Genomic DNA, 27,173 nt, shown 5'->3' with positions numbered 1-27,173 from the left:
AAGGTAAAAGTATCACTGCTGCCATGAAAATATGCAGACATACCTCGTTCTACTGTGCTTCACTCTATTGCATTTCCCAGATACTGCATTTTTTTCAAAAGTGAGCATTTCCGGCAACCCTGCATTGTCAGATGATGGTGAGCATTTTTTTAGCAATAAAGTATTTTTGTCTAATTTAGGTATGTACATTGTGTTTTTAGGCATAATGCTATCACACACTTAGACTATCGGATAGTGTAAACATAACTTTTATATGCACTGAGAAACAAAAAAAATTTCATGTGACTTGCTTTATTGTGATATTCACTTTATTGCAGTGGTCTGGAACCTAACCCACAAAATCTAGAGTGGTCTGTGATTAATAGAAAAGATAAGACTTAAAATTCAAAAATTCTATTATTTTAGCATCCATCTTTTTTTCTTCTTGGAAGAAAAAAAGGAAGACTCTTGCAAGATATCTGCCATTCACATCGTTTCAAGGTTGACTACATTATGTTTCCAAAGCCTTACATCATTTTTCTAATCAGAAAAATTAAGATTACTTTCCTTTTGTAAATTATAGTCTTAGTTCTCAATAGAATTCTACCATCTTTTTCCCTGGAGGTTACTTCTAAGAGTTCAAGAAAGGAAATATGAATTTCTAAAGAGCTTTAGAGTCTTAAAGTTGGAATGATCCTTCAAAATTAACATCTGAATATCATCTTCGTTAAGGTCTTTTGGCTCTTGTTCCTCTGTTACAGCCATAATTTTTCTTTCTAGCTATCTACAAATTTGATAGATATTTCTCACATTTTTAGTTACTGTTAAATATACTGAATAGGGCAGGAAGTTGAGCAATCTTTTAAAGGGTCGTTTTTCTAACTCATAATTTTTCTCCATCTTGTCTACAAAGATCATATGAAAGTCTTTCAAAAGCATAGTTGAAGCACAGATTTTATTTTCTTAGAATATATTTAGAGGCATATGAGAGCATTATATAAATTAGAAATAAAAAATTAAAAAATAAAGACCATAAAAATCACTGTGTTTCACTTCACACCAAACCAAAGGTAACAGACACCCTACCTTTTAGAAGCATAAACAGAAAAGTAGCATTCCATATGGACTCTCTAAGACCACAGCCATTCCCCACAAATCTACCGTGCCTCCATCCTCACAAAAACCCAGTGTTGTGGATTGTGGACCAGTGATGAAGCTGAGGCCCCATAACCTGGTTCAGTGACTTTTTTTGACTCATTTTGTAGAGAAGAGAATGCAACTTAAAACCAAGTCTATTGGTGTACAACAGAAACTAACACAGTATTGTGAAGCAATGATACTCCAATAAAGATCTGTTAAAGAGATCTCGAGAGGAGGGGCAAGATGGCGGAAGAGTAAGACGCGGAGATCACCTTCCTTCCCACAGATACAGTAGAAATACATCTACACGTGGAACTGCTCCTACAGAACACCCACTGAACGCTGGCAGAAGACGTCAGACCTCCCAAAAGACGCCCTCAGGCGACCTACACGCAGAGGCGGGTCCAAATCCAAAGCTGAACCCCGGGAGCTGTACGAACAAAGCAGAGAAAGGGAAATCTCTCCCAGCAGCCTCAGAAGCAGCGGATTGAAGCTCCACAAACAACTTGATGTGCCTGCATCTGTTGAATACCTGAATAGACAACGAATCATCCCAAATTCAAGAGGTGGACTTTGGGAGCAGGATATATTAATTTTTCCCCTTTTCCTTTTTTTCCGTGTGGATGAAAGGCTCTTGGTGCTCCAGCCAGGCATCAGGGCTGTGCCTCTGAGGTGGGAGAGCCAACTTCAGGACACTGGTCCACAAGAGACCTCCCAGCTCCACGTAATACCAAACGGCGAAAATCTCTCAGAGATCTCCATCTCAACATCAAGACCCAGCTCCACTCAATGACCAGCAAGCTACAGTGCTTGACACCCTATGGCAAACAACTAGCAAGACAGGAACACAAACCCACCCATTAGCAGAGAGGCTGCCTAAAATCATAATAAGGCCACAGACACCCCAAAACACACCACCAGACGTGGACGTGCCCACCAGAAAGACAAGATCCAACCTCATCCACCAGAACACAGGCACTAGTCCCCCCCACCAGGAAGCCTACACAACCCACTGAACCAACCTTAGCCACTGGGGACAGATACCAAAAACAACGGGAACTACGAACCTGCAGCCTGTGAAAAGGAGACCCCAAACACAGTAAGATAAGCAAAATGAGAAGACAAAAAACCACACAACAGGTGAAGGAGCAGGGTCAAAACACACCAGACCTAACAAATGAAGAGGAAATAGGCAGTCTACCTGAAAAAGAATTCAGAATAATGATAGTAAAGATGATCCAAAATCTTGGAAATAGAATAGACAAAATGCAAGAAACATTTAACAAGGATGTAGAAGAACTAAAGAGGAACCAAAGCAACGATGAAAAACCCAATAAATGACATTAAAAATACTCTAGACGGGATCAATAGCAGAATAACTGAGGCAGAAGAACAGATAAGTGACCTGGAAGATAAAAGAGTGGAAATAACTACTGCAGAGCAGGATAAAGAAAAAAGAATGAAAAGAACTGAGGACAGTCTCAGAGACCTCTGGGACAACATTAAACGCACCAACATTCGAATTATAGGGGTCCCAGAAGAAGAAGAGAAAAAGAAAGGGACTGAGAAAATATTTGAAGAGATTATAGTTGAAAACTTCCCTAATATGGGAAAGGAAATAGTTAATCAAGTCCTGGAAGCACAGAGAGTCCCATACAGGATAAATCCAAGGAGAAACACGCCAAGACACATATTAATCAAACTATCAAAAATTAAATATAAAGAAAACATATTAAAAGCAGCAAGGGAAAAACAACAAATAACACACAAGGGAATCCCCATAAGGTTAACAGCTGATCTTTCAGCAGAAACTCTGCAAGCCAGAAGGGAGTGGCAGGATATACTTAAAGACATGAAGGAGAAAAACCTACAACCAAGGTTACTCTACCCAGCAAGGATCTCATTCAGATGTGATGGAGAAATTAAAACCTTTACAGACAAGCAAAAGCTGAGAGAGTTCAGCACCACCAAACCAGCTTTACAACAAATGCTAAAGGAACTTCTCTGGGCAAGAGACACAAGAGACGGAAAACACCTACAATAACAAACACAAAATATTTAAGAAAATGGGAATAGGAACATACATATCGATAATTACCTTAAATGTAAATGGGTTAAATGCTCCCACCAAAAGACACAGACTGGCTGAATGGATACAAAAACAAGACCCATATAAATGCTGTCTACAAGAGACCCACTTCAGACCTAGAGACACATACAGACTGAAAGTGAGGGGATGGAAAAAGATATTCCATGCAAATGGAAATCAAAAGAAAGCTGGAGTAGCAATTCTCGTATCAGACAACATAGACTTTAAAATAAAGACTATTACAAGAGACAAAGAAGGACACTATATAATGATCAAGGGATCAATCCAAGAGGAAGGTATAACAATTGTAAATATTTATGCACCCAACATAGGAGCACCTCAATACATAAGGCAAATACTAACAGCCATAAAAGGAGAAATCGACAGTAACACAATCATAGTAGGGGACTTTAACACCCCACTTTCACCAATGGACAGATCATCCAAAATGAAAACAAATAAGGAAACACAAGCTTTAAATGATACATTAAACAAGATGGACTTAATTGATATTTATAGGACATTCCACCCAAAAACAACAGAATACACATTTTTCTCAAGTGCTCATGGAACATTCTCCAGGATAGATCATATCTTGGGTCACAAATCAAGCCTTGGTAAATTTAAGAAAATTGAAGTCGTATCAAGTATCTTTTCTGACCACAATACTATGAGACTAGATATCAATTACAGGAAAAGATCTGTAAAAAATACAAGCACATGGAGGCTACACAATACACTACTTAATAACGAAGTGATCACTGAAGAAATCAAAGGGGAAATCAAAAAATACCTAGAAACAAATGACAATGGAGACACGACGACCCAAAACCTATGGGATGCAGCAAAAGTAGTGCTAAGAGGGAAGTTTATAGCAATACAAGCCTACATCGAGAAACAGGAAACATCTCGAATAAACAACTTAACCTTGCACCTAAAGCAATTAGAGAAAGAAGAACAAAAAAACCCCAAAGCTAGCAGAAGGAAAGAAATCATAAAGATCAGATCAGAAATAAATGAAAAAGAAATGAAGGAAACAATAGCAAAAATCAATGAAACTAAAAGCTGGTTCTTCGAGCAGATAAACAAAATTGATAAACCATTAGCCAGACTCATCAAGAGAAAAAGGGAGAAGACTCAAATCAATAGAATTAGAAATGAAAAAGGAGAAGTAACCACTGACACTGCAGAAATACAAATGATCATGAGAGATTACTACAAGCAACTCCATGCCAATAAAATGGGCAACCTGGAAGAAATGGACAGATTCTTAGAAATGCACAACCTACCGAGACTGAACCAGGAAGAAATAGAAAATATGAACAGACCAATCACAAGCACTGAAATTGAAACTGTGATTAAAAATCTTCCAACAAACAAAAGCCCAGGACCAGATGGCTTCACTGGCGAATTCTATCAAACATTTAGAGAAGAGCTAACACCTATCCTTCTCAAACTCTTTCAAAATATTGCAGAGGGAGGAACACTCCCCAACTCATTCAACGAGGCCACCATCACCCTGATACCAAAACCAGACAAAGATGTCACAAAGAAAGAAAACTATAGGCCAATATCACTGATGAACATAGATGCAAAAATCCTCAACAAAATACTAGCAAACAGAATCCAACAGCACATTAAAAGGATCATACACCATGATCAAGTGGGGTTTATTCCAGGAATGCAAGGATTCTACAATATACGCAAATCAATCAACGTGATACATCATATTAACAAATTGAAGGAGAAAAACCATATGATCATCTCAATCGATGCAGAGAAAGCTTTCGACAAAATTCAACACCCATTTATGATAAAAGCCCTGCAGAAAGTAGGCATAGAGGGAACTTTCCTCAACATAATAAAGGCTATTTATGACAAACCCACAGCCAACATTGTCCTCAATGGTGAAAAACTGAAACGATTTCCACTAAGATCAGGAACAAGACAAGGTTGCCCACTCTCACCACTATTATTCAACATAGTTTTGGAAGTGTTAGCCACAGCAATCAGAGAAGACAAAGAAATAAAAGGAATCCAAATCGGAAAAGAAGAAGTAAAGCTGTCACTGTTTGCAGATGACATGATACTATACATAGAGAATCCTAAAACTGCCACCAGAAAACTACTAGAGCTAATCAATGAATTTGGTAAAGTAGCAGGATACAAAATTAATGCACAGAAATCTCTTGCATTCCTATATACTAATGATGAAAAATCTGAAAGTGAAATTAAGAAAACACTCCCGTTTACCATTGCAACAAAAAAGATAAAATATCTAGGAATAAACCTACCTAAGGAGACAAAAGACCTGTATGCAGAAAATTATCGGACACTGATGAAAGAAATTAAAGATGATACAAATAGATGGAGAGATATACCATGTTCTTGGATTGGAAGAATCAACATTGTGAAAATGACTCTACTACCCAAAGCAGTCCACAGATTCAATGCAATCCCTATCAAACTACCACAGGCATTTTTCACAGAACTAGAACAAAAAATTTCACAATTTGTATGGAGACACAAAAGACCCCGAATAGCCAAAGCAATCTTGAGAACGAAAAATGGAGCTGGAGGAATCAGGCTCCCTGACTTCAGACTATATTACAAAGCTACAGTAATCAAGACAGTGTGGTACTGGCACAAAAACAGAAATATTGATCAATGGAACAGGATAGAAAGCCCAGAGATAAACCCACACACATATGGTCACCTTATCTTTGATAAAGGAGGCAAGCATATACAGTGGAGAAAAGACAGCCTCTTCAATAAGTGGTGCTGGGAAAATTGGACAGGTACATGTAAAAGTATGAAAGTAGAACACTCCCTGACACCATACACAAAAATAAACTCAAAATGGATTAAAGACCTAAACGTAAGGCCAGACACTATCAAATTCTTAGAGGAAAACATAGGCAGAACACTCTATGACATAAATCACAGCAAGATCCTTTTTGACCCAGCTCCTAGAGAAATGGAAATAAAAACACAAATAAACAAATGGGACCTAATGAAACTTAAAAGCTTTTGCACAGCAAAAGAAACCATAAACAAGATGAAAAGACAACCCTCAGAATGGGAGAAAATATTTGCAAATGAAGCAACTGACAAAGGATTAATCTCCAAGATGTACAAGCAGCTCATGCAGCTCAATAACAAAAAAACAAACAACCCAATCCAAGAATGGGCAGAAGACCTAAATAGACATTTCTCCAAAGAAGATATACAGATGGCCAACAGACACATGAAAGAATGCTCAACATCATTAATCATTAGAGAAATGCAAATCAAAACTACAATGAGGTATCATCTCACACCGGTCAGAATGGCCATCATCAAAAAATCTACAAACAATAAATGCTGGAGAGGGTGTGGAGAAAAGGGAACCCTCTTGCACTGTTGGTGGGAACGTAAATTGATACAGCCACTATGGAGAACAGTATGGAGGTTCCTTAAAAAACTAAAAATAGAACTACCATACGACCCAGCAATCCCAGTACTGGGCATATACCCTGAGAAAACCATAATTCAAAAAGAGTCATGGACCAAAATGTTCATTGCAGCTCTATTTACAATAGCCAGGACATGGAAGCAACCTAAGTGTCCATCATCGGATGAATGGAGAAAGAGAATGTGGCACATATATAAAATGGAATATTACTCAGCCATAAAAAGAAATGAAATGGAGGTATTTGTAATGAGGTGGATGGAGTTAGAATCTGTCATGCAGAGTGAAGTAAGTCAGAAAGAGAAAAACAAATACAGTATGCTAACACATATATATGGAATCTAAGGGGAAAAAAAAATGTCATGAAGAACCTAGTGGCAAGATGGGAATAAAGACACAGACATACTAAAGAATGGACTTGAGGATATGGGGAGGAGGAGGGGTGAGATGTGACACGGTGAGAGAGTGTCATGGACATATATACACTACCAAATGTAAAATAGATAGCTAGTGGGAAGCAGCCGCATAGCACAGGGAGATCAGCTCGGTGTTTTGTGACCGCCTAGGGGGGGTGGGATGGGGAGGGTGGGAGGGAGGGAGATGCGGGAGGGAGGAGATATGGGAACGTGTGTATATGTGTAGCTGAGTCACTTTGTTATAAAGCAGAAACTAACACACCACTGTGAAGCAATTATACTTCAATAAAGATGTTTAAAAAAAAAAAAAAATACTGAGATCTCCTTCAAACTGGGAGAAGAATTTGATGAAACCACATCAGATAACCAGAAAGTAAAGAGCATCATAACATTAGATGGTGGCTCAATGATTCATTTCCAAAAATGGCTTGGCAAAGAGACAACAATCAAAGGATAAATTGTAGATGGAAAAATGGTAGTGGAATATATCATGAATAATATTGTCAGCATTGGAATCTACAAAAAGGGCTTCCCTGGTGGCGCCGTGGTTGAGAATCCGCCTGCCAATGCGGGGGACATGGGTTCGAGCCCTGGTCTGGGAGGATCCCATGTGCTGTGGATCAACTGAGCCCGTGCACCACAACTACTGAGCCCACATGCTACAACTACTGAAGCCCGCACGCCTAGAACCCGTGCTCCTCAACAAGAGAAGCCACCGCAATGAGAAGCCTGTGCACTTCAACAAAGAGTAGCCCCTACTCGCCACAACTAGAGAAAGCCCGCGTGCAGCAACGAAGACCCAGTGCAGCCAAAAATAAATTTTAAAAAATATGTGTTTACACGTGTGTGCATATGTATATGTATATATAGACATATATATATGTGCAAACCACATTTTCTATCAAAGCCTTTATACCATCTCAATTATTGAAAAATTTTGTAAAACAATCAAGGAAATAAAGTAGGAAATAAAGTTGGCAACCTGGATAACACACGATTAGAAAATTAAAAAAAAAAAAAAAGATCTATTAAAAAAAAAAGTGTAAGATCTACTTCCTTTCCACTGTTCCTCAATAATAACCTAATGTGAGCAACATAGAAAGATAAGCAGGTATGTCCCACCTGTTTTTGGCATGAAGCTCATAATATTCAATGAAATAAAAAAACAGCAAAAACCTCTACAGCTAGCACTTCCTGGGCTATCTGCATTAATTTTAGTCACTGTGGACTTTGTCTGATCCTGGTCTCTGGTAAGAACTTGTCTGGTCAATTACCAGTATTCATGTACACTACAATGAATGAGTCTAATTTCCAATTATTTCAGAGAAGAAACTTTACAATTTCCTTATTCAATGTTCAAAAGTGAATCATTCTCTAAAAATCTGTTTCACCCTGAATTGGATTTATATACTGAAATACATACATGTTTTGCACTTTTTCTTCTTTCTTCTTATGATTATTCATTCCAGAGTTCCACTGAAAAATAAATAAGATATCACTTTTGAATTTTAAAACAGAGATTTATTCCATCACATCTTTCAAAAACGCAAAGTAATTATTTGGATTTAGATTTGTATTTCTGGAAATTTAAGTATGAATATAAATTTGACTTAGAATATTTTCTTGTTCATATTTTTCTAATAATCTTACAATAATGGGTTTTAGTTCATGATAAGTTGGTACCAGAACAATTAAATATTCATTTCCTTCTTTGAGTCTTTATTTATTTTTTAAACATCTCCATTTGTATCCTTTGGATGAAACCAGACCATAAATATGTATTGGCAATACGCATTGATATTTCACTCTGTTCACTTCTAGAGTCTAAAAGTACTATTTTTAAATGGAAGATATATTCATTCTCAAAGCACGACTAATTATAATGACTATCTCTTTCTTGGTCATCAAATCAGACTCAAAGAATTGAGGTCTTTAACGTGCGTTGTAAAAAAAAAATTATTTTTTCATTTTGCAGGATAGAGATTTCATCTGTTCTTTCATTTTTTATATTGTAAACCTCTGTTAGTCAAAATGCACATTTAAATTGAATTTCACCTAAATATATTAAAGACCAGGGCATTCACATTTTCAGTTTTCTGCTAAATGTCTACACTATAAATGAGACTAGTGGTTTTACAGATTAAAAATTCTGCTGATTTTTATTTCTACAATTGTTGAACTCCTACTACACTGTTTAAAATAATAACAGGTTGTAAAGACCACATATCATAAAAAGTCATTGCAATATTTGAATTTTAAAATCATTTTAACAAACTAATTTATTATTCCGTACTATAATTTGTCTTAATTTGTCTCAACAGCTTCCTCTACCAAGACGACATATATCAGCTACAGCAATCATTCAATCTGAAACAGGGAAATGATACAATATGAAGAAATGTGGTATGCGATCTTAAACAATGAACGTGACACCACCAACACTCACTCCTGGAGATCTCTGTAGACTACAATCAATCAAATCAATAGTCAATCTTGTAAGGAACAAAAAGTAGCCACAAGCCAAAAGTATCAATAACAGGAAGTGAAGAAACCCATTTTATATAATACAACTAATGAGTGTCAAGCTAAAGTATTGCTTACTCATGAGCAGTTAAAAAAAAAATCACAAAAGGAAAACTAATGTTAGCTTGTGAAAAAAAAAATGCTGTTGAAATAAACCATGTCTGATGTTATTCTTGTAAGTATTTTTCTGTGACTGTGAGAACTCCCATTCCTGTCCCACATTGTTCAACTTGTATAAGACAATGAGTCTGTTTCTTGTAATGGCTGACCAGATTGAAGCCTTGGGTTGTGCTAAAAATAAATGCAATGGTTGACGCATGCAATTTTTTATACAAATAATTTATTTCTAATAATAAAGGAATGTTTTGCAAATGTTGAGAGTTGTTTCGTCCCAGTTTTAAAGCCAGGGAAAACTCTTTCCAGTTGGCACTGCTGCTGTTATTTAACTGCTGTTGTAAAAGCCCTGGTGTGCCAAGAAACTACTATTTCCTCGAGGAATGTCTTTTTGTATGTTTGCGTGTATGTGAAGAACACGGTCTTTCATTTCTATATGAAAAAATATTTGTGTAAGATTTTTGTGAATATTTCAAGATTTATGTGGTAGCTTTTCATAGTAATTGCTTCTTTTATGAAGAATCAAGCAGTAGCTTGAGGTCAATTGCTTCAGGTATCATAATTAACAAATGATGAGTTAAACTTGGGAGAATGTAATCTGAAAATCACCATCTAAAAGTATATCCAAGTGTCACTGAAATTCTCCATTTTCGAAGTCAAACTTTTGCAAAAAGAAATATTCCAAGGTGTGTAATATTAACTTTTTCTCACCTGGGCCTAGTATCCACTGAAATCAGTGAAGTAATGGGCCTTACCCAATACATTCCTCAAAGCACAGAATTAGCATATTTATTCCCTTGGCATCACTAAAGAAACCACAGTTCAGATAACATGTCAGTGCTTTCTTATTTTCCAAATGAAAACATTCATTGGTTCATAGAACAGTATCATTAAAGAGAGAGAAAACAAGGAGCCTGTGTCATGCTAATGAACCACACTAGGATGGGTAAGAGGAGCCCATTAAAGGCCTTCAAATCTGCTACCATTTTCGTCATGGGCGCCTCCATTCTACACAGTCCCAGACATCCATCAAGTCAATGGTTCTCTACAATCATTTTGTTTGTTAGTAAATGTTCTCTCTGCTGAGTTAGCTTGGACGGCTCATTGCATCCCTTATAGATATAAAGAGCTATCTGTGCTCTGTAGCTTCAACCAGGATATTGACAGTCACTTTATTTAACACAGAGAGTTGACGTAGCATAGCTTAGGCTCCTTCAGCATACAGTAGCATTTCCTAGATACCAACCCAGACAGAGAGCTACATATAGAAGGAAATAGGTACTTATTGGCCTCTTGTTGAGTTTCTCCTAATAGTTATTTGTTGTTTGTAGATAATATTTAAATCCAGAGTGAGAGTATTGTTTTCCAGTTTTCAGATTATCTGAATTACTGATAAATACACTCCTGTAAGCAGGATCATAAACCCACCTCTAGGTGTGCCTTTCTAGATAAGACCTAGTTTAAAATGAAGGAAATTCATAACTGCATATTTACTATATTTTATTGTGCCATGTAGCTCAGTACCAATAGCCATACCAAGAAAAGTAATTATAATTGTATTTTAATTTTTAAACTGACAAGTTTTCTTCGTATTGGAGATCGTTAGTCATTTTAAAGATTTTTTTTAAACTAGTAAGTATATACATGTTTGCTTGAGAAAAATGCTTGAATTTTACAAGCCTCGCATTTCATTCAGAGAGAAATTCAAGTACATATTCATATTTTCATTTACTAATTGACTCTAGTCAGGGTAAGTGGATGCAACAGGGTGATTATGAGAGCAAAGCTGGCTTTCAGGCCAAAGGTGGGTTTTTATTATTATTATTATTATTATTACTTTTTTCTTTTAAGGCTTTAGGAAGAAAAATAAAATATTAAGCAAAATTCATGACATTTCAAAATTGTTCTTCCTATTACAAACTTACCAATGGGTTTTCTTTCCTAAGTACTTTTATAAATAATTGATAATTATTTGGTGTTCTACAAAATCTTTTTAACTCATAATAGAGTTGAATAATAGTCCTCATAGATTTACATATGCCAATCCTTTATAACATTATCTCAGTGGAAAATTTTCTTGATGAAACTGTCACCCTCCCCAGGCAGTGGGAGGATAAATTCCCTCAACCTCTTATAGTAGGAGCTGGAGCATTCTGACCTCCACTGTGGTTATTTTCTCAGGGATTTTGCTGAGGGCTCAGGAGATAGTTATACACGCTGGGACAGTGTGGGGAGGCATCCTGTAAGGAGAAGGATTTAGCATGTGCCAGTAGTGTTTCATAAGTCCCACGCTTTAAAACTAACTAACTGCCTGTGTACCATAGATAAGCAAATGCAAAGTTGCATGGAAAAAATATAGTATTATAGTCTTTAGAATCGACCTTGTGTTTTATTCTGGCCAAGAAATGTCACATCTAATCTCAGCATGCCAGAGGGAATACTAAAAATGTAGCCTAAGGTAACATTCAGCAAATGTCACTAGTAGACAATAAGCGATATATTAGTGTGACCTTGGGCCAACCAAATCTGACCTCAATTTTTTTAAAAAATTAGCTTATGCTAGCTAATATTTAAAGGCATCTAAATCCATGACGGTTGATCTGGCACAAACTAATTTTATTTTTAAGGAAAACTAATCATAAATGTAAGCTTGAGGGAAGACCGTTGGAATATGAATAGGAACTAAATGATTAAGCTTAATTTTTAGTGTTTATCAGAAACTTTTACAGATAATTTAACGTTTCAGATGAACAGGATTTTACTTTTTTAACTTAAATTAAATACCATATTACAGGAAATCTCACTAAGAGCAGAAGTTTGTGTCATTTTATTTCCTTCCCCTTTGACTCTATATTCTCTATTATTTACCAATGACAGTGAAGAAAGAATATTAACAATTTTTAAAATTATGTTAGCCAACACTGATATTTTATTTATTTATTTATTTTTAATTTTTATTTTATTTTTGAGTCTTTTTTTTTTTTACATCTTTATTGGAGTATACTTGCTTTACAATGGTGTGTTAGTTTCTGCTTTATAACAAACTGAATCAGCTATACATATACATATATCCCCATATCCCCTCCCTCTTGCGTCTCCTTCCCACCCTCCCTATCCCACCCTTCTAGGTGGTCACAAAACACTGAGTTGATCTCCCTGTGCTATGCGGCTGCTTCCCACTAGCTGTCTTATTTTACATTTGGTAGCATATATATGTCAATGCTACTCTCTCACTTCATCCCAGCTTACCCTTACCCCTCCCCGTGTCCGCAAGTCCATTCTCTACATCTGCGTCTTTATTCCTGTCCTGCCACTAGGTTCATCAGGACCATTTTTTTTTTTTTTTTTTTTTAGATTCCATATATATGTGTTACCATATGGTATTTGTTTTTCTCTTTCTGACTTACTTCACTTTGTATGACAGACTCTAGGTCCATCCACCTCACTACAAATAACTCAATTTCGTTTCTTTATGCCTGTCCATTGTATATATGTGCCACAAATTCTTTACCCATTTGTCTGTCGATGGACACTTAGATTGCTTCCATGTCCTGGCTATTGTAAATACGGCTGCTATGAACATTGTGGTACATGTCTCTTTTTGAATTATGGTTTTCTCAGGGTATATGCCCAGGAGTGGGATTGCTGGGTCATATGGTAGCTGTATTTTTAGTTTTTTAAGGAACCTCCATACTGTTCTCCATACTGGCTGTATCAATTTACATTCCCAACAACAGTGTAAGAGGGTTCCTTTTTCTCCACACCCTCTCCAGCATTTATTGTTTGTAGATTTTTTGACAATGGCCATTCTGACCGGTGTGAGGTGATACCTCATTGTGGTTTTGATTTGCATTTCTCTAATGATTAGTGATGTTGAGCATACTTTCATGTGTTTGTTGGTAATGTGTACTGATATTTTATTTAGTCAGCAAGTGGATGAAATGACATTCTTAAACTCTATTATGCAACTTACCAATTTTTCTCATTTCATTTATTTAATGTCAGTATTTCATCCATCTTTTAGAATAAAATTGCTAAAAATAACAATAAGGTTGCATGAAAGGATGAATAAGAAATAATACCAAATTATAGAACATTCTAATCATACAAAATAATGTTTAGAAATGCTTCTTTTTTCTTTTATTATGGTTCTCCTTTAATGGAGATATGAATAATGAAGAAACATTTGGCTTTAGCTAGAAGAAAAGATTTCCTTAAGAAAAAACGAAGCCTATGAATGTTCAGAAACTTGCTTTTATTCTTGGATAGTGTCATATTATAGTAGCAAAAAGAAGAACAATTATTGTTTGAAAAAAATATTGTCTATGTTCTATTTCAGTTTTCTTCTAACAAAAAATTTTTTGTAGCATAACTTTTAATGATATTGTGACTTATGGGTGCCATTATTTTTTATTTAATTTAACCCTTCATTGGGACATTCGGAATATTTTTCTCTCTGTTGAACTTAGTGTATTATAAATGTAAAGCCTTGTACTATATTTTGGCTACTTTCAGAGTGATAAGGATAGAGAAAAAGAAATTTGACCTATTAAATATTTTTCTAATTGTGTAATGCCTTATGAAGTAGTTTTAGCAAAGCTAACTTTGACAAATAACTTGTTACAAAGTCATGAAGGTCAAGCATGGATTGGGACCTATTAAAAAATAAAAATTGGCCATGTAATGACTTGGATAGGAGGTAGGGGTGATGTGGTTATAGAAAACAGGAAAGGCAAATCATCCGTGTGATGTATCAGATTTTGAAGTAAGCATATAAGATTATTTACCAATGAACTAACTTTCATTAGGTAAGTTCACTAGAACATAGGATGATCTTGAGAGCTAATGAAAATTATCAGAATGTTAAAGTATAATTCTGAAAGAGTTAAAAATATTGATACAACTTTCATAAGGAGGTAAAATGAAAAAGTCAAGGATTTTATTCAATCCATTTATTAATTAGGGAACCAGTAAGATGTTAAAACTAGCACAAAGAGCATTTGAGAAGCTAATGATGTATATAATATATTTAATATATAAATACATAATGGGATAAATCAGAGGATTATATATAAAACTAGTTTAGTGTCTTAAGGTGTAATAAACTGTAAACTTAGAGGTTATCTTTCACTGGACAGACATTATTTGAAACTACTGGATAAAGATTGACAAATTAACCCCTGTATTTACAGAGCTATAAAATAACCATGTTGATAGAAATTCAAATGTGGCACTGTGCTGAAAAAAAAAATCACCATTTTTGCCTATTTCCATGTTTTGGATAATTTTTCTAAGTTTTATTTTATTGTTTTGTTTCCCCTAATTTCAAGCACTGCATTTGCAGTATCTGAATAATAAACATCACAAATGCGCTTAAAATCATATTAAGATAATCCAAGTTAGTAATGGAAGAGTTCTGGAATGGGACTCTATTTTAATTATTCTCTCTTATCTTTATTCTTTACTGTGTGTGCAATTCAGAGGCTGGATTGAATAAGACGATACGGAGGATAGATGTGAATAAGTGTGTAGCTGCCTTCAGCTAACAGTTCCTTATCTGGCAGTGCCACAAATAATCTGTGAAAGCGTGACTTCTTCCTTTTGTCCCATAGGTATTGTCATCTCTAGGGGGTATTTCTTCTCCCTTTTTTTGTAGTATATTACCCTGAAAGGGCAAATTAGTTTTTCAAGAGCATCCCCAAAGATGACAAACCATGGATAATTTATCACATATCCATGCATATCTTCTAGTTGTCCTCGGCTATTAACCCTTGCCCACCCCAACAAGGCCTTTTCTCAGATCCTGCCACTGGCATCTTCCAGGCAAGAGAAGCAAGAATGAGGTCTTCCCCGTCAAAGGGCTGGAGTTGGCAAGGGGAGAGGTATGATGAATAGAGCTCTGTTTTTCTACAAATATCCTAGAATTTATGAACGCCCATGTACCCCACTTCAATTTTCTGAATGGAGTACTAGTAGCATTGGAGCTCAATAAGAATCTTCACTAATCTGGAAGAAGGAAGAGGAAGCAAAATTATAAAATAGATGAGATGTGGTTTCTGTACTTATTTTTTTTCTCATAATGTTCTTGAACTTCTTTGTACCTCCTGAAGATGTCATCCAGTTGACTGACAGCCTCTACATACATTCTAGGTATTCAGAGGTCCTCTTTTCCCATTTTCCATTTTTGGACCCAATAATACTTTGCCATGCTCCATTGCCTCAATCCCAAATTACTTTTCGATGTCAAAGTTGTCCCTGTCCCCAATACACACAGATATCAAATAGGCATATCAAAGGTCCCTAGGGAAGCTACTACAGTTGGATTTTAAGTAATAAAACATATATTTAAGATAGTTTAATTATTCACTTTATTTAGAATATTTACTGAGGACCAGCTATGTAGCAGATGTTGTAGGCGCTGAGAATATAACAGGGGACAAAAACGACAACAACAAAAAACCAACCCTGGTCCCCAAGGCATTTATCTTTCTGTGTGAGAGATAAATAATAAACAAGATAGATGTATAAATATAGAGTATGTGGGCTTCCCTGGTGGCGCAGTGGTTGAGAATCTGCCTGCCAATGCAGGGGACATGGGTTCGAGCCCTGGTCTGGGAAGATCCCACATGCCACGGAGCAACTAGGCCCGTGAGCCACAACTACTGAGCCTGCGCGTCTGGAGCCTGTGCTCCGCAACGGGAGAGGCCGCGATAGTGAGAGGCCCGCGCACCACAATGAAGAGTGGCCCCCGCTTGCCACAACTAGAGAAAGCCCTCGCACAGAAACGAAGACCCAACACAGCCATAAATAAATAAATAAATAGATAGATAGATAAATAAATAAATAAATAAAAATCCCAATGCTCAGTCTTTAAAAAAAGAAAAAAATATAGAGTATGTAAGATAGTGATAAATAGTGATGAGAAAAATAAATAAATCAGAGAAAATGGATAGGAAATAGGTTAAGAAGTAACATTTTAGAGTACAGGGTTGAAATTTTAGGTTGGGTAGCTAGGGAAGATGACATTTGATTAAAAGCCTGAAGAAAAGGAGGGATTGATCTATACAATGTCTTGGGGAAGAGAATTCTAAGGCAGAGGGAACAGGAAGGAGACAGATCCTGAGGCATAAGCATATCTAGAGCAGGGTAAGGTAAAGGGGAGGAGTGGGGTGGAGAACAAGATCTTGAAGGGCCTTGTAGATCACTGAAAGAACTGGAACTTTTACCCTGACTGATGGGAAACCCTCACAGGGTCTTGAGCAAATGAATGACATATGGGTCTTAATTTTAACTGCATCTTTATGACTTCTGTAATGAGATGAGATTAGCCTCAAGGAGGCAATGGCAGAAATACAGACACTGGTTACACACTCTTGGATGATCCAGAGTAGACAGGACCATGGAGTGGGCTGAGTAAGACAGTGGAGGTGATGAAAAGTGGTTAAACTCTCTCTACATTTTAACAGAAAATATTACTAATTTGCCGATGCATAGATGTGGTTGAGAGAAAAGGGTGATTCCAGGGTTTTTGACTTAAGTAGCTGAAAGGATGGTTGCTATTTATGCAGATGAGGTGACTGTGAGAAGAATGAGTTGAAGGAAATATAATTCATACTAAAGTATGAATGTCCAATATTTCTTCCCACTCAGGCTCCTTGATTTGCATTTTTAAAGATGCATGGATCACTAACCGGAATAACCCTAGAAATGCTGGGATAAATTTGGTGACAGGAAATACTTTGAGAATGAGCATTTGTTCCCCCTGCAACATTTCCACCAGGGTCTCAGATCATCTCCTGATGTCACCGAATTCTTCCCTCTTCTCTAAACTTCCTCTTCCAGGCTGAACCCTGAGCTGACTTTTTTTTCTTTCCAGCTTCTCTCAATAGCACTTATCTACCTCCTGAGGCCTATCCCAGTTCTTTTACGGTATTTTAAATTTTGTTTGATTATTGTAGTCGTTGTTGATATTGTGTTGTTGTTTTCCCAGGAATGGCCTGTGGGTCTTCGGATCAACTTTAATCTCTAACTTTCTGTTTCCTTGGCTTCTGAGTTATTTTAAAGTGAATACTGCTCCTCAGAATCTACCCCAGGAATATTATTTTTAACCCCCAATCTTTTGTCCCAATCAAAACTCTTTGTCCGAGGTCAATTTCCTTCTTAAGAAACATACCTATCTGACTGAAATATAGAATAAGTAAATAAAGGGAATATTGACTGAATAAGTAAATAAAGGGAATATTGCCTGAGATCATAATAAATATTAAGGGACTGCATGAGTATAGTACTTTAGTTATGTTTTCTGCTAGTATATAAGCTCCCTGTTTCTCAAGGCCTTGCTTTTTAAAAAATTCATTATTTAATTCATTCAATCATTCACTTATTCTTTCAGTAAGAACAATGTGAAAATCATGTATTATTTCCTGTGTGGAGATGCAAAGAGCTTACAAGCTGGGAGAGATGATAAGTCACCTAATGATAATAGCAACTACAATAATTATAATAAAAATTATAATCACTAAGATTATGACACCCTTATATCAGACAGCTTTCTAAGTGCTGCAGTGGAACAAACCTTGCAGTAGCCTTGGGGGTTTGGTACTATCATTACCCCTGTTTGTAGAGGATGAAACAGAGACAAAGATTGATTAGCTAACTTGCTGGAGATCATATAGCACCTAGGTGTGGAGCTTGTACAGAGCTATGTATTGGAGAGAATGTGTCACCTGAGAGTCAGGACACAATCCTACAGGGGTCAGCTGGAATATTAGCCACAAGTCTATTCTTGTTCCTGGAATCCTTTGATTTAACATTTGATATTAGTGTGTCGTATCTGTTCTTGGAGAGCTATCCATCCTTCCCAACTCTGGGGAATGTATTCTGATGAGGGATATTGGATAAATTCAAGTTAGTGCTAACTTTTTTATTTGCTTTAGAGTTTTAATTTTTATTCTGAGTTGCCTCTAATGTGCAATTTTTACAGTTATCCATGTACATTATAAGACCAGACACAGAATGCAGGCCTTTTTCTTCATGGTTTATGATCTGTTATATCTCATTTGAAAATTTTCAAATACTATGAAAGAAATTTTTTAAAAAATGAAAAGACCACTTGAGGGGTGTATTTACAACTTACTGGTAAGTTCACACAAATCAACCTAGTTTTATAATTGTTATATACAGGGTAACTTTATTCAGAAGTTCACGCAAATCATTTGTAAATGTGTTCTTATTATATTTTTAGGTTGGCAACCCATGATTGTTTCTTTCATGCACAAGTAGTTGCCTTAGTAATTAGTGCATGATCTCCTTCCTAAGATATAGACATTATTATCATAATGTCTTACAGACAGAAAGACCAAAGCTGAAGATTATTCAAGTTCAGTGTCAAATCACCCATCACTAATTGAGCCAAGAATAGAAATGTAAAATCCACAATACTGGGCTAACACCCCTTAGGCCAAACTGAGCCCAGCCATCCTCTTTCTGTCTTGATCAGTGTTATTACCTAATGGCTATTTACTAGGCCCACAACCTTAGCATTGCCATTAGCAGAAGTTGTCTATAGTCTTGGAGTCTATTACAGTGGAAACTCTTGGCAGAGCAAAAGGCAGAATTGGCAGAGACCTTGCTGCATTTTCACTGGCAGGTCCAATCTTCTAGGTCAGAGGTGAGAGAGAAGGTGTTTGGATAGTCAGTTGACAAGCACCTTTATTAGCACTATACTGGATCCAAGGTGCAATTTAAGACAAAGGTTTTTCAGGTGTTTTAAAGTTGTAATAGTGTGAGTCCTATCCAGTTTTCCCCTACTTCCCCCACGCCTCCCCCCCACCCACAGCAACATTTATGATGATTTCTAAGAAGCAAAAACTAGACCAAGATTGTGTTATGTAAAATGGAAATTTCAAATTGAAAAACTGTTATACCTGTTCATGCCTTGTAACTGGAGTTTGAGAATATGTGTCTTCTATCAGCAGGCATCTGAGACCTGAGATAGATCTTTAATGGGGCCCTGGGGCTGCTGGACAGACACAATCATCCATAATGGCTTTATGGAGTAGGTCAGTGAACCAGAACATAGATGGTTGATGTGATTGGCTTATGAAGAAGCTATAATAGCCTACCGTAGAAAAACCCTCACTTTTCAGAAAGTACCTACACCAATTTACACAGTAGGGATTTTAAACTAACAGTGACAGCTGTCCCCCACAGAGGAGTTATCTCTTTACTAATAACCAACAAGAGAAGAATTTGGCTGCTTCAACATATTTAATTTCTGAGTGCATTGACTGCATAGTATTCAAATATAATTACCATATTTATGGGGCTCATTCTACCTACAGAATACAAAAGTGGCATATTTAATATGATAATAAAGAGAAAATGTCTTCATAGTATATTCCTTATTGCTGTCAGCTTTAGAATTTCACAAGTGTGTTAAAATATATTTTAACTTAATTTTCACCATGAATACATAACAACGATTCCTTCTTTCAATCATTATATGTTCTGAGGTTAGCATTAGAATCCAGGATGAAATGACTCATGCTGAATTAAGCTAAATAAATATTTAAAATCACTTCAAGCATGTCAAAATTCAGCCATACTATGGAACTGAAATATTTAATGGAGGTATTTTGTTGAGAGGTTGTGCACAGGTCACTAACATAGCTACATGGTGATAAAGATTTTTCTTGAACTTTTTAATGGCTGGATAAAGTTTATGTATTATTTATTAGACTAGAGATAGTTTTTCTAATGGAAAATTTAGCAGTAAATATTCAGAGTATGTTCTAAAATTGTATAGTTTTAGGGCTTAATTTAAATACTGTGAATATGGTATGGTCCCTCTACTGACTAAGCTGACTGGCATCATATTTTGAAGCATAAAAATACAAAAAAAGAGTGTACACTGTATATCAGTAAATGGTGACAATTTTCTAAATTAAAATATGTAAAGCTTATATAAATATACATGGGCAAGTCATTTTACAAGATCAGCAAGAAGCAAACAGGGAGCTCAGTCCTTGTGTTTCTACCACACATTTATATTACCATTTCATCATGCTCAGCATCACAGAAGGACCATTTAAGAGCTGGCCTTTAAAAACAATCTATAAATCTGTAAGTCTAAAATTAGTTTAAAATAAGTCATTTAAATATCCATAAATCTGCCTCACCTCTCCTCTCTGATTAGTACCCACTAACCCTAGAAATTTACTTTGATGGTCAACAGAACACAATTATTTCAGAAACCAACTAAAATGAAAATTCTTTAAGGATAGTTTTAATCCAAAGTTTCTCCAAGAGTGGGCTGAACACCACTTGATCAGGGACCATAGGGATGTGGTTTAAAATGTAGTTTATGAAGCCCTGCTAGAGGCCTATCAAATTAGAATTTCAGGGTATAGGTCTTGAGAATCTGCATTTTTAAATGAGTACTTGTGCTCAGTAAGTTTGCGAACCATTGGATTGGAGGGATGAGTTGGAGAAACTTTCGCCCATAAATGGTCCATGATACACAGTGAATTTCAGGTAGTTTTTCCTGTCAAATTTTACTATTATTTAGCCTCAATTCTATAGGTTCTTCATACCATAATATAATTACTTATAAGTATACAAAGGTTTTAACTGACTATGAAATTACAGTAGAGAGTTTTAAATGGCCAAGACCATATATAGTTCCTATACGATATGAAGAATCTATCTTGGCTTTTTCTTTGATCTAGATGAAAAGTCTTTAACGCACCTTTAATAAATTTACTTTTTTTTATTTAATAAATTCAAGGGCCAATAACATGTACTTCTCAGTCTGGCAACCTAGAGAAGACTTCACTCTAATCTTACTCTACTCACCACTCCCCATTCAATCAGTAGAATTGCATTTAAACATGCACATGAATAATAGGGGTCATTCTCCCACCAATGTTTTGGTCTTGTACCTTAAGCAAGGAGTAAAAAACTAAATAGATATAATTATCATGCCATGGGTTCCTAGGGAGTAAATATGGCATGCAAAATTTGTTCACTTTGACTACTGGCTGTAACAGTAATAGACAGTGAGTCCACTTTATGGAAATTACTAATTATTCTTTAAGAATTCTAAAAATGTCATCTCTCTTATCGGTCCATGTTACTGCCTCATGTTATCAAAATTGTCTTTTTTAATGGTCTATGGAATGCATTTTTGCACAAATAAAAAAAACTTATGTATTCATGATGTGTTTTTTCCAGCACCTTGCCTCTTTGTGACACAGGATGAAGGCTAGTTAAACAACAGAAGCTCTGTTGAGAAGTCAGATCTCAAAAACCCTCTTGAAAAGGACCTCTTTTCTAGTTGACTAATTGGATAATGGTGTGTTGTTTGGCATGCCACTGTCTTTTCTCAAAAATGCTAACAGTTGTCTTTTCACTTAGGTGACTAAAATGCAATAACTCACTTTTTTGAGGCAATGGAGTCTCATTCAGCATTAAAATAAGCATAGTGTTCAGAATATAAGAGGGAGAGTTTGTCACATCCCATATTAATCAGACCAAATCTATAGGTTTATATCTGGGGTCATAGTTGAAGAGAAATAGTAACAAATTAGAGTATAATTAAATGAACATGAATTGAAATCATTATACGGTAGGATTTTGGGAAAAGAAAATAAAGAATTACGTATGTTAAGTTAAAAGAGAAGACTTAGGTAAAGAGAAAATGCAAAATAACTGACTTCAGATTCATGGGCGGTCCTTAGAAGAAGGATTGAATTTGGTCAAATTATCAAGGCAGATTGAAACTGCCTTGCAATACGACAAGGTTTCGGATGGGAGTTAAATGACCATCTCTAAGAAATTATGTGCAGAAGTTTCTTGCTTTAAATCATAAGGTGCGACTAGATGACCCCCAGCAATTATGGGCTGAGTACCTGCAATGTGCCAGTCATCCGGCCAAGGGCTGCAAAGAACACAGAGAAATAAAGACACCATCTGTGGTCTCAATTGTGATAGATGTTAGAAGAAAAGCAAAAAATCCCTACAGAGTTTCAAAGTTGGGAAACATTTCATCTCTAATAATCGCTGATTTGTGGGTGCCTTTTGAGATTTATCATCATACAGTTTTTAACATGGCATTGAGTAAGATAAAACAAGGATTCAAAATTTGTCAACTCTAAGTAACCTGGAACCAAATCATCATGGACAGCAGAGAAGTCCCCTATGACTCTAGCAAGTATATCCTGACCACAGAGACTGGTACTGGTGACGATGAGCAGTTGTAGGTATTTCTAAAAAGCAATAAAAAAATTATCTGCTCAGGATGACTAATCATATATCAGCCTGAAGCAGGTCTCTTCCAGGTATACATGTGTATAATTCACTGATAAATAAAAACAAGCGTTGTGAAATGCAAATATGAACATGTTAGAACTTATTTAAAAGTCTCATTAATCTGTATTTTAACAGCAAACCATATTAATTACCTTAAATAGTTGTCTGCCACTCAGCCTAGTATAAATTTCAGGTTTCTGGAAAGGATAGCATTTAAAAGGTTTGCCTTTTTTGTTTTGTTTTGCTTTCTTCTCTTCTCTTTTCATTTTTTAAGCCTGTCATTTCTGTACAAAGTGTCATGAAATGTTTTTGGACATTGCCACATGGCTTTTTTTTTTTTTTTATCACGATGGATAGAACTACCCATGGCAACCCAGGAAAGAGGGAGACAGAAGAAGACCTACCTCAGCCTAACTCTCCTGCCCTCAAATCTCCTATAGTTGCCTCCTACTGGCTAAACCCAAGGCAGTGCCTGGCTGGCTTCCATACGGGTTAGCCTACCAGGCACAGGACAGAGTATTAAAGAAAGGGTTTCTAGCGAGGCAAATGGAATAGATCAGGCACACATACCTAATATGTGCAAGGCTCTCTTCTATGTACATGGGGTACAAAGATAAGGGAACAGTTTCTGCCTGCCACGAACTCAGACAAGTAAAGAGGTAACTTCAAACGGGTGTGCTGGGGTGGAGGGTACTATGTGAGAAGCAAGCCTGGACGCTCTGGGGACGAACGGGAGGACCTAACCTACAGCTGCTTCTTCCTCCTCCGGACTGTCAGTGTTTCCACACAGCCACACTTGTCACAAAGACAGGAGAGAATAAAGATGAAATCTGTGGAGAAGCACGGAGTTTCTAAGTCCCATCTATGCTTTCACAAAGCTCCAAATCCGGGGAGATTTTTCTGAATACAGCTGATTCTGTACACAAAAGAAAAACATGTTCAACGTTTTAAAAGTTGATATTTTAATATCTCAGGCCTAAATCTACTTTATACAAAAGCAAAAAATGAGAGGAGAAAGAAAAATGTTCTGTTATTCCGTGAGTCAAGTAATACATTATGACAGGTTTGCCAGAAAGTTCTACTCTCTTTTACGTTAGGAAATGACGAGACAAGTATTTCATACAGCAGGACTTTGTTTCTGTTTTAATTTCTAGATCTTAGACCCCTGACCCCAGAAACACAAGGGCTCCAGATTCTGTGAGGCTACAAAAACAATCATTTAGCCTTTTGGCCTTGACTGCTTTATCTGTAAGATGGAAGTAATAAGACTTTCTATCTCCTTCAGAAGACCTTAATTTTGATAACTAATAAGAAACTAATAACAAAATGTTTTGAGCTCCCTGGAGGTCAGCCACTAGCTGGGATAAAGTGGGTTATTATAACAGCACTTCTTGACATATTGGTACTTACAGCAACTAAAAACAAAATATATCATATCCTGTTGAAACTGCCCTTGGATAGGAAGAGTGCAATTATCCAAGGTTGCAATTGATTGCAGTGTCTGTGAACATCTGGATTTTTATAAAGTGTGTCTTTGGAGCCCTAAGATATGTGGACTATTTACAAAAGTGGACTAATCTCAGAGAAGAGGTAAGCATGATACACTCTTCCTGTTTCTACAGCTTTTTAACGTTGTGCTAGGGTCAGAAGGATAAAACTCCTTTTCCCTTGCAGTGTCAGTCACCAGCAATGTTGCCATTTGTAAGTGAGGGGATGAAGATAGAAGATCTGTCTCTTCGGGGGGAGAATCATTAGTGTCACCTAAGTTAAAAAGAGGCAGCAGATGTGGGAAGCAGCACTGGTTGTTTCAGGCAACTGAATTTCAAATCCATCTATGCCAGTAGCTGTGATAATAAATAAATCTTCTCAGGTGTCTCATTTACGAAACGAGACCCACTGAATCAGACCCTCTAGGAGTGAGGTCCAGGCTGCTGTATCTTGAGGAGGCCCCACAGGGGACACCGATGAGCAGCCCGTTCACAGACGTGCTCCACTGGAGCAGGTGATGACCAAGGTCCCAACGTTAATTCTCTGTTTAGGAATTGCTCTTAGGCAGCCTCCTATCTTTTCTCCATTACCTCCTAAGACCTCCAATTCAACCTTAACTCCTCCCTGCCAAAGAAGAAAGTTCGGTCCTGCAGACCTATCATCCACACAGTAACCACCACCCCAGGCTCTGCCTCTCCCACATAGGCACAGGACAAAATGACAATGTCGTGTCATGGGGGATGGTTCTGATTTCTTATCTCTTATAGGAGTGGCTGGTTGGCTTCTTTCTGTTTTAACCAATATCCTGGACTCTGAAATACAGCTCAGGAAATAAAAAGTCATAGGATCACCAATGTAGAGTAGAATTAATGAAAGATGGCAGCATGGGAAGAAGAACAGAGAATAGAAAATAGAAGCAGTATTTGGGTCCCGTTCTTGGGCACCATTAGAAGATTATTTGAAAGGTTGCATTTGGTCAGGGGATTCAGAAAAGCTGGATCTTGCCCTCAACCACAACTGCTCCTCTAAGAGTTCCTTGGGAATATAAACACACATATACACATACACACATACACACAAACACGACGGAGCTGGCGGAGAAGCTGAGACAACTTACTGTTACCAGCTGGAGTTTGGACCCTAAATTCTAAAGCAAGAGCTAATGCAGTTGTTTTCCAAGTATGGTCCTTGGACCAGCATTGTAAGCATCACCCAGAAACTTCTTAGAAATGCAAGTTCTCAGGTCCCACACCAGACCTACTAAGTCTGACATTCTGGAATGGGGCCCAGCAGATGGCATTTTAACAAGTCATCCAGGTGATTCTGATGTGCCGCTCAAGTTTAAGAACCAAAGACTTAAGGGAACAACATAAACCATGGTCACTGGCTCTTCCTTCTCTACTTTCCCCCAAAGTCTATCCCAGGTCTTTGGTTTTTAATTCAGAATGGGGGAAGAGGCAGATCCACACTTAGAGGAAAAGGAGTGAGAGACAGAACAAGAGAAAGCATTTACTTCAGGGACCCTAGAGGGTTGGTTTGGGCTGTCTGCCCAAAACACCAAGAGGTCTTGCCAAAACAGGGCAATAGCTATTGGACTGACAGAAAAGTGCTTGGGATGGAGACATGGATATCCCTGGTTATCTAAAAGCAGACCCACCATTGTGCTTAGTTCAACAGCATTTTTTTTTTAACATCTTTTTGGAGTATAATTGCTTTACAATGGTGTTAGTTTCTGCTTTATAACAAAGTGAATCAGTTATACATATACATATGACCCCATATCTCTTCCCTCTTGCATCTCCCTCCCTCCCACCCTCCCTATCCCACCCCTCTAGGTGGTCACAGAGCACCGAGCTGATATCCCTGTGCTATGCGGCTGCTTCCACTAGCTAGCTATTTTACGTTTGGTAGTATATGTATGTCCATATCACTCTCTCACTTTATCTCAGCTTACCCTTCCCCTCCCCATAACCTCACTCCATTCTCTAGTAGGTCTGTGGCTTTATTCCCATCTTGCCCCTAGATTCTTCATGACAATTTTTTTTTTTTTTTAAGATTCCATACTTATGTGTTAGCATACGGTATTTTTCTCTTTCTGACTTACTTCACTTTGTATGACAGACTCTAGGTCCATCCAGCTCACTACAAATAATTCAATTTCGTTTCTTTTTATGGCTGAGTAATATGCCATTGTATATACGTGCCACATCTTCTTTATCAATTCATCTGTTGATGGACACTTAGGTTGCTTCCATGTCCTGGCTATTGTAAATAGAGCTGCAATGAACATTTTGGTACATGACTCTTTTTGAATTATGGTTTTCTCAGGGTATATGCCCAGTAGTGGCATTGCTGGCTCGTATGGTAGTTCTATTTTTAGTTTTTTAAGAAAACTCCATACTGTTCTCCATAGTGGCTGTATCAATTTACATTCCCACCAACAGTGCAAGAGCGTTCCCTTTTCTCCACACCCTCCCCAGCATTTATTGTTTGTAGATTTTTTTGATGATGGCCATTCTGACTGGTGTGAGATGGTATCTCATTGTAGTTTTGATTTGCATTTCTCTAATGATTAATGATGTTGAGCATTCTTTCATGTGTTTGTTGGCAATCTGTGTATCTCCTTTGGAGAAATGTCTATTTAGGTCTTCTACCCATTTTT

General features: G+C 36.9%; 1 protein-coding gene across 2 annotated transcripts in view; it reads left to right on the top strand.

Moving 5' to 3' along the window:
• Positions 1 to 26,296, top strand: part of LOC309632467 (metabotropic glutamate receptor 8-like) — a 118,473-nt gene extending 92,177 nt beyond the window's left edge. For both annotated transcript variants that reach the window (XM_082400118.1, XM_082400117.1), the window contains exon 3: positions 9,397 to 26,296. In XM_082400118.1, coding sequence (XP_082256244.1) covers positions 9,397 to 9,446 — 50 coding nt within the window. In that variant the 3' untranslated portion in view covers positions 9,447 to 26,296. The remainder of the gene's footprint in view (positions 1 to 9,396) is intronic.
• The last annotated feature ends 877 nt before the right edge of the window (positions 26,297 to 27,173 follow it).

This window comes from Balaenoptera borealis (genome assembly GCF_965194805.1).
Source record: "Balaenoptera borealis genome assembly, chromosome: 7".
Classification (NCBI taxonomy): Eukaryota; Metazoa; Chordata; class Mammalia; order Artiodactyla; family Balaenopteridae; genus Balaenoptera; species Balaenoptera borealis.
The sequence above is the reverse complement of the archived record's forward strand: the minus strand, read 5'-3'. Positions and strand labels throughout refer to the sequence as shown.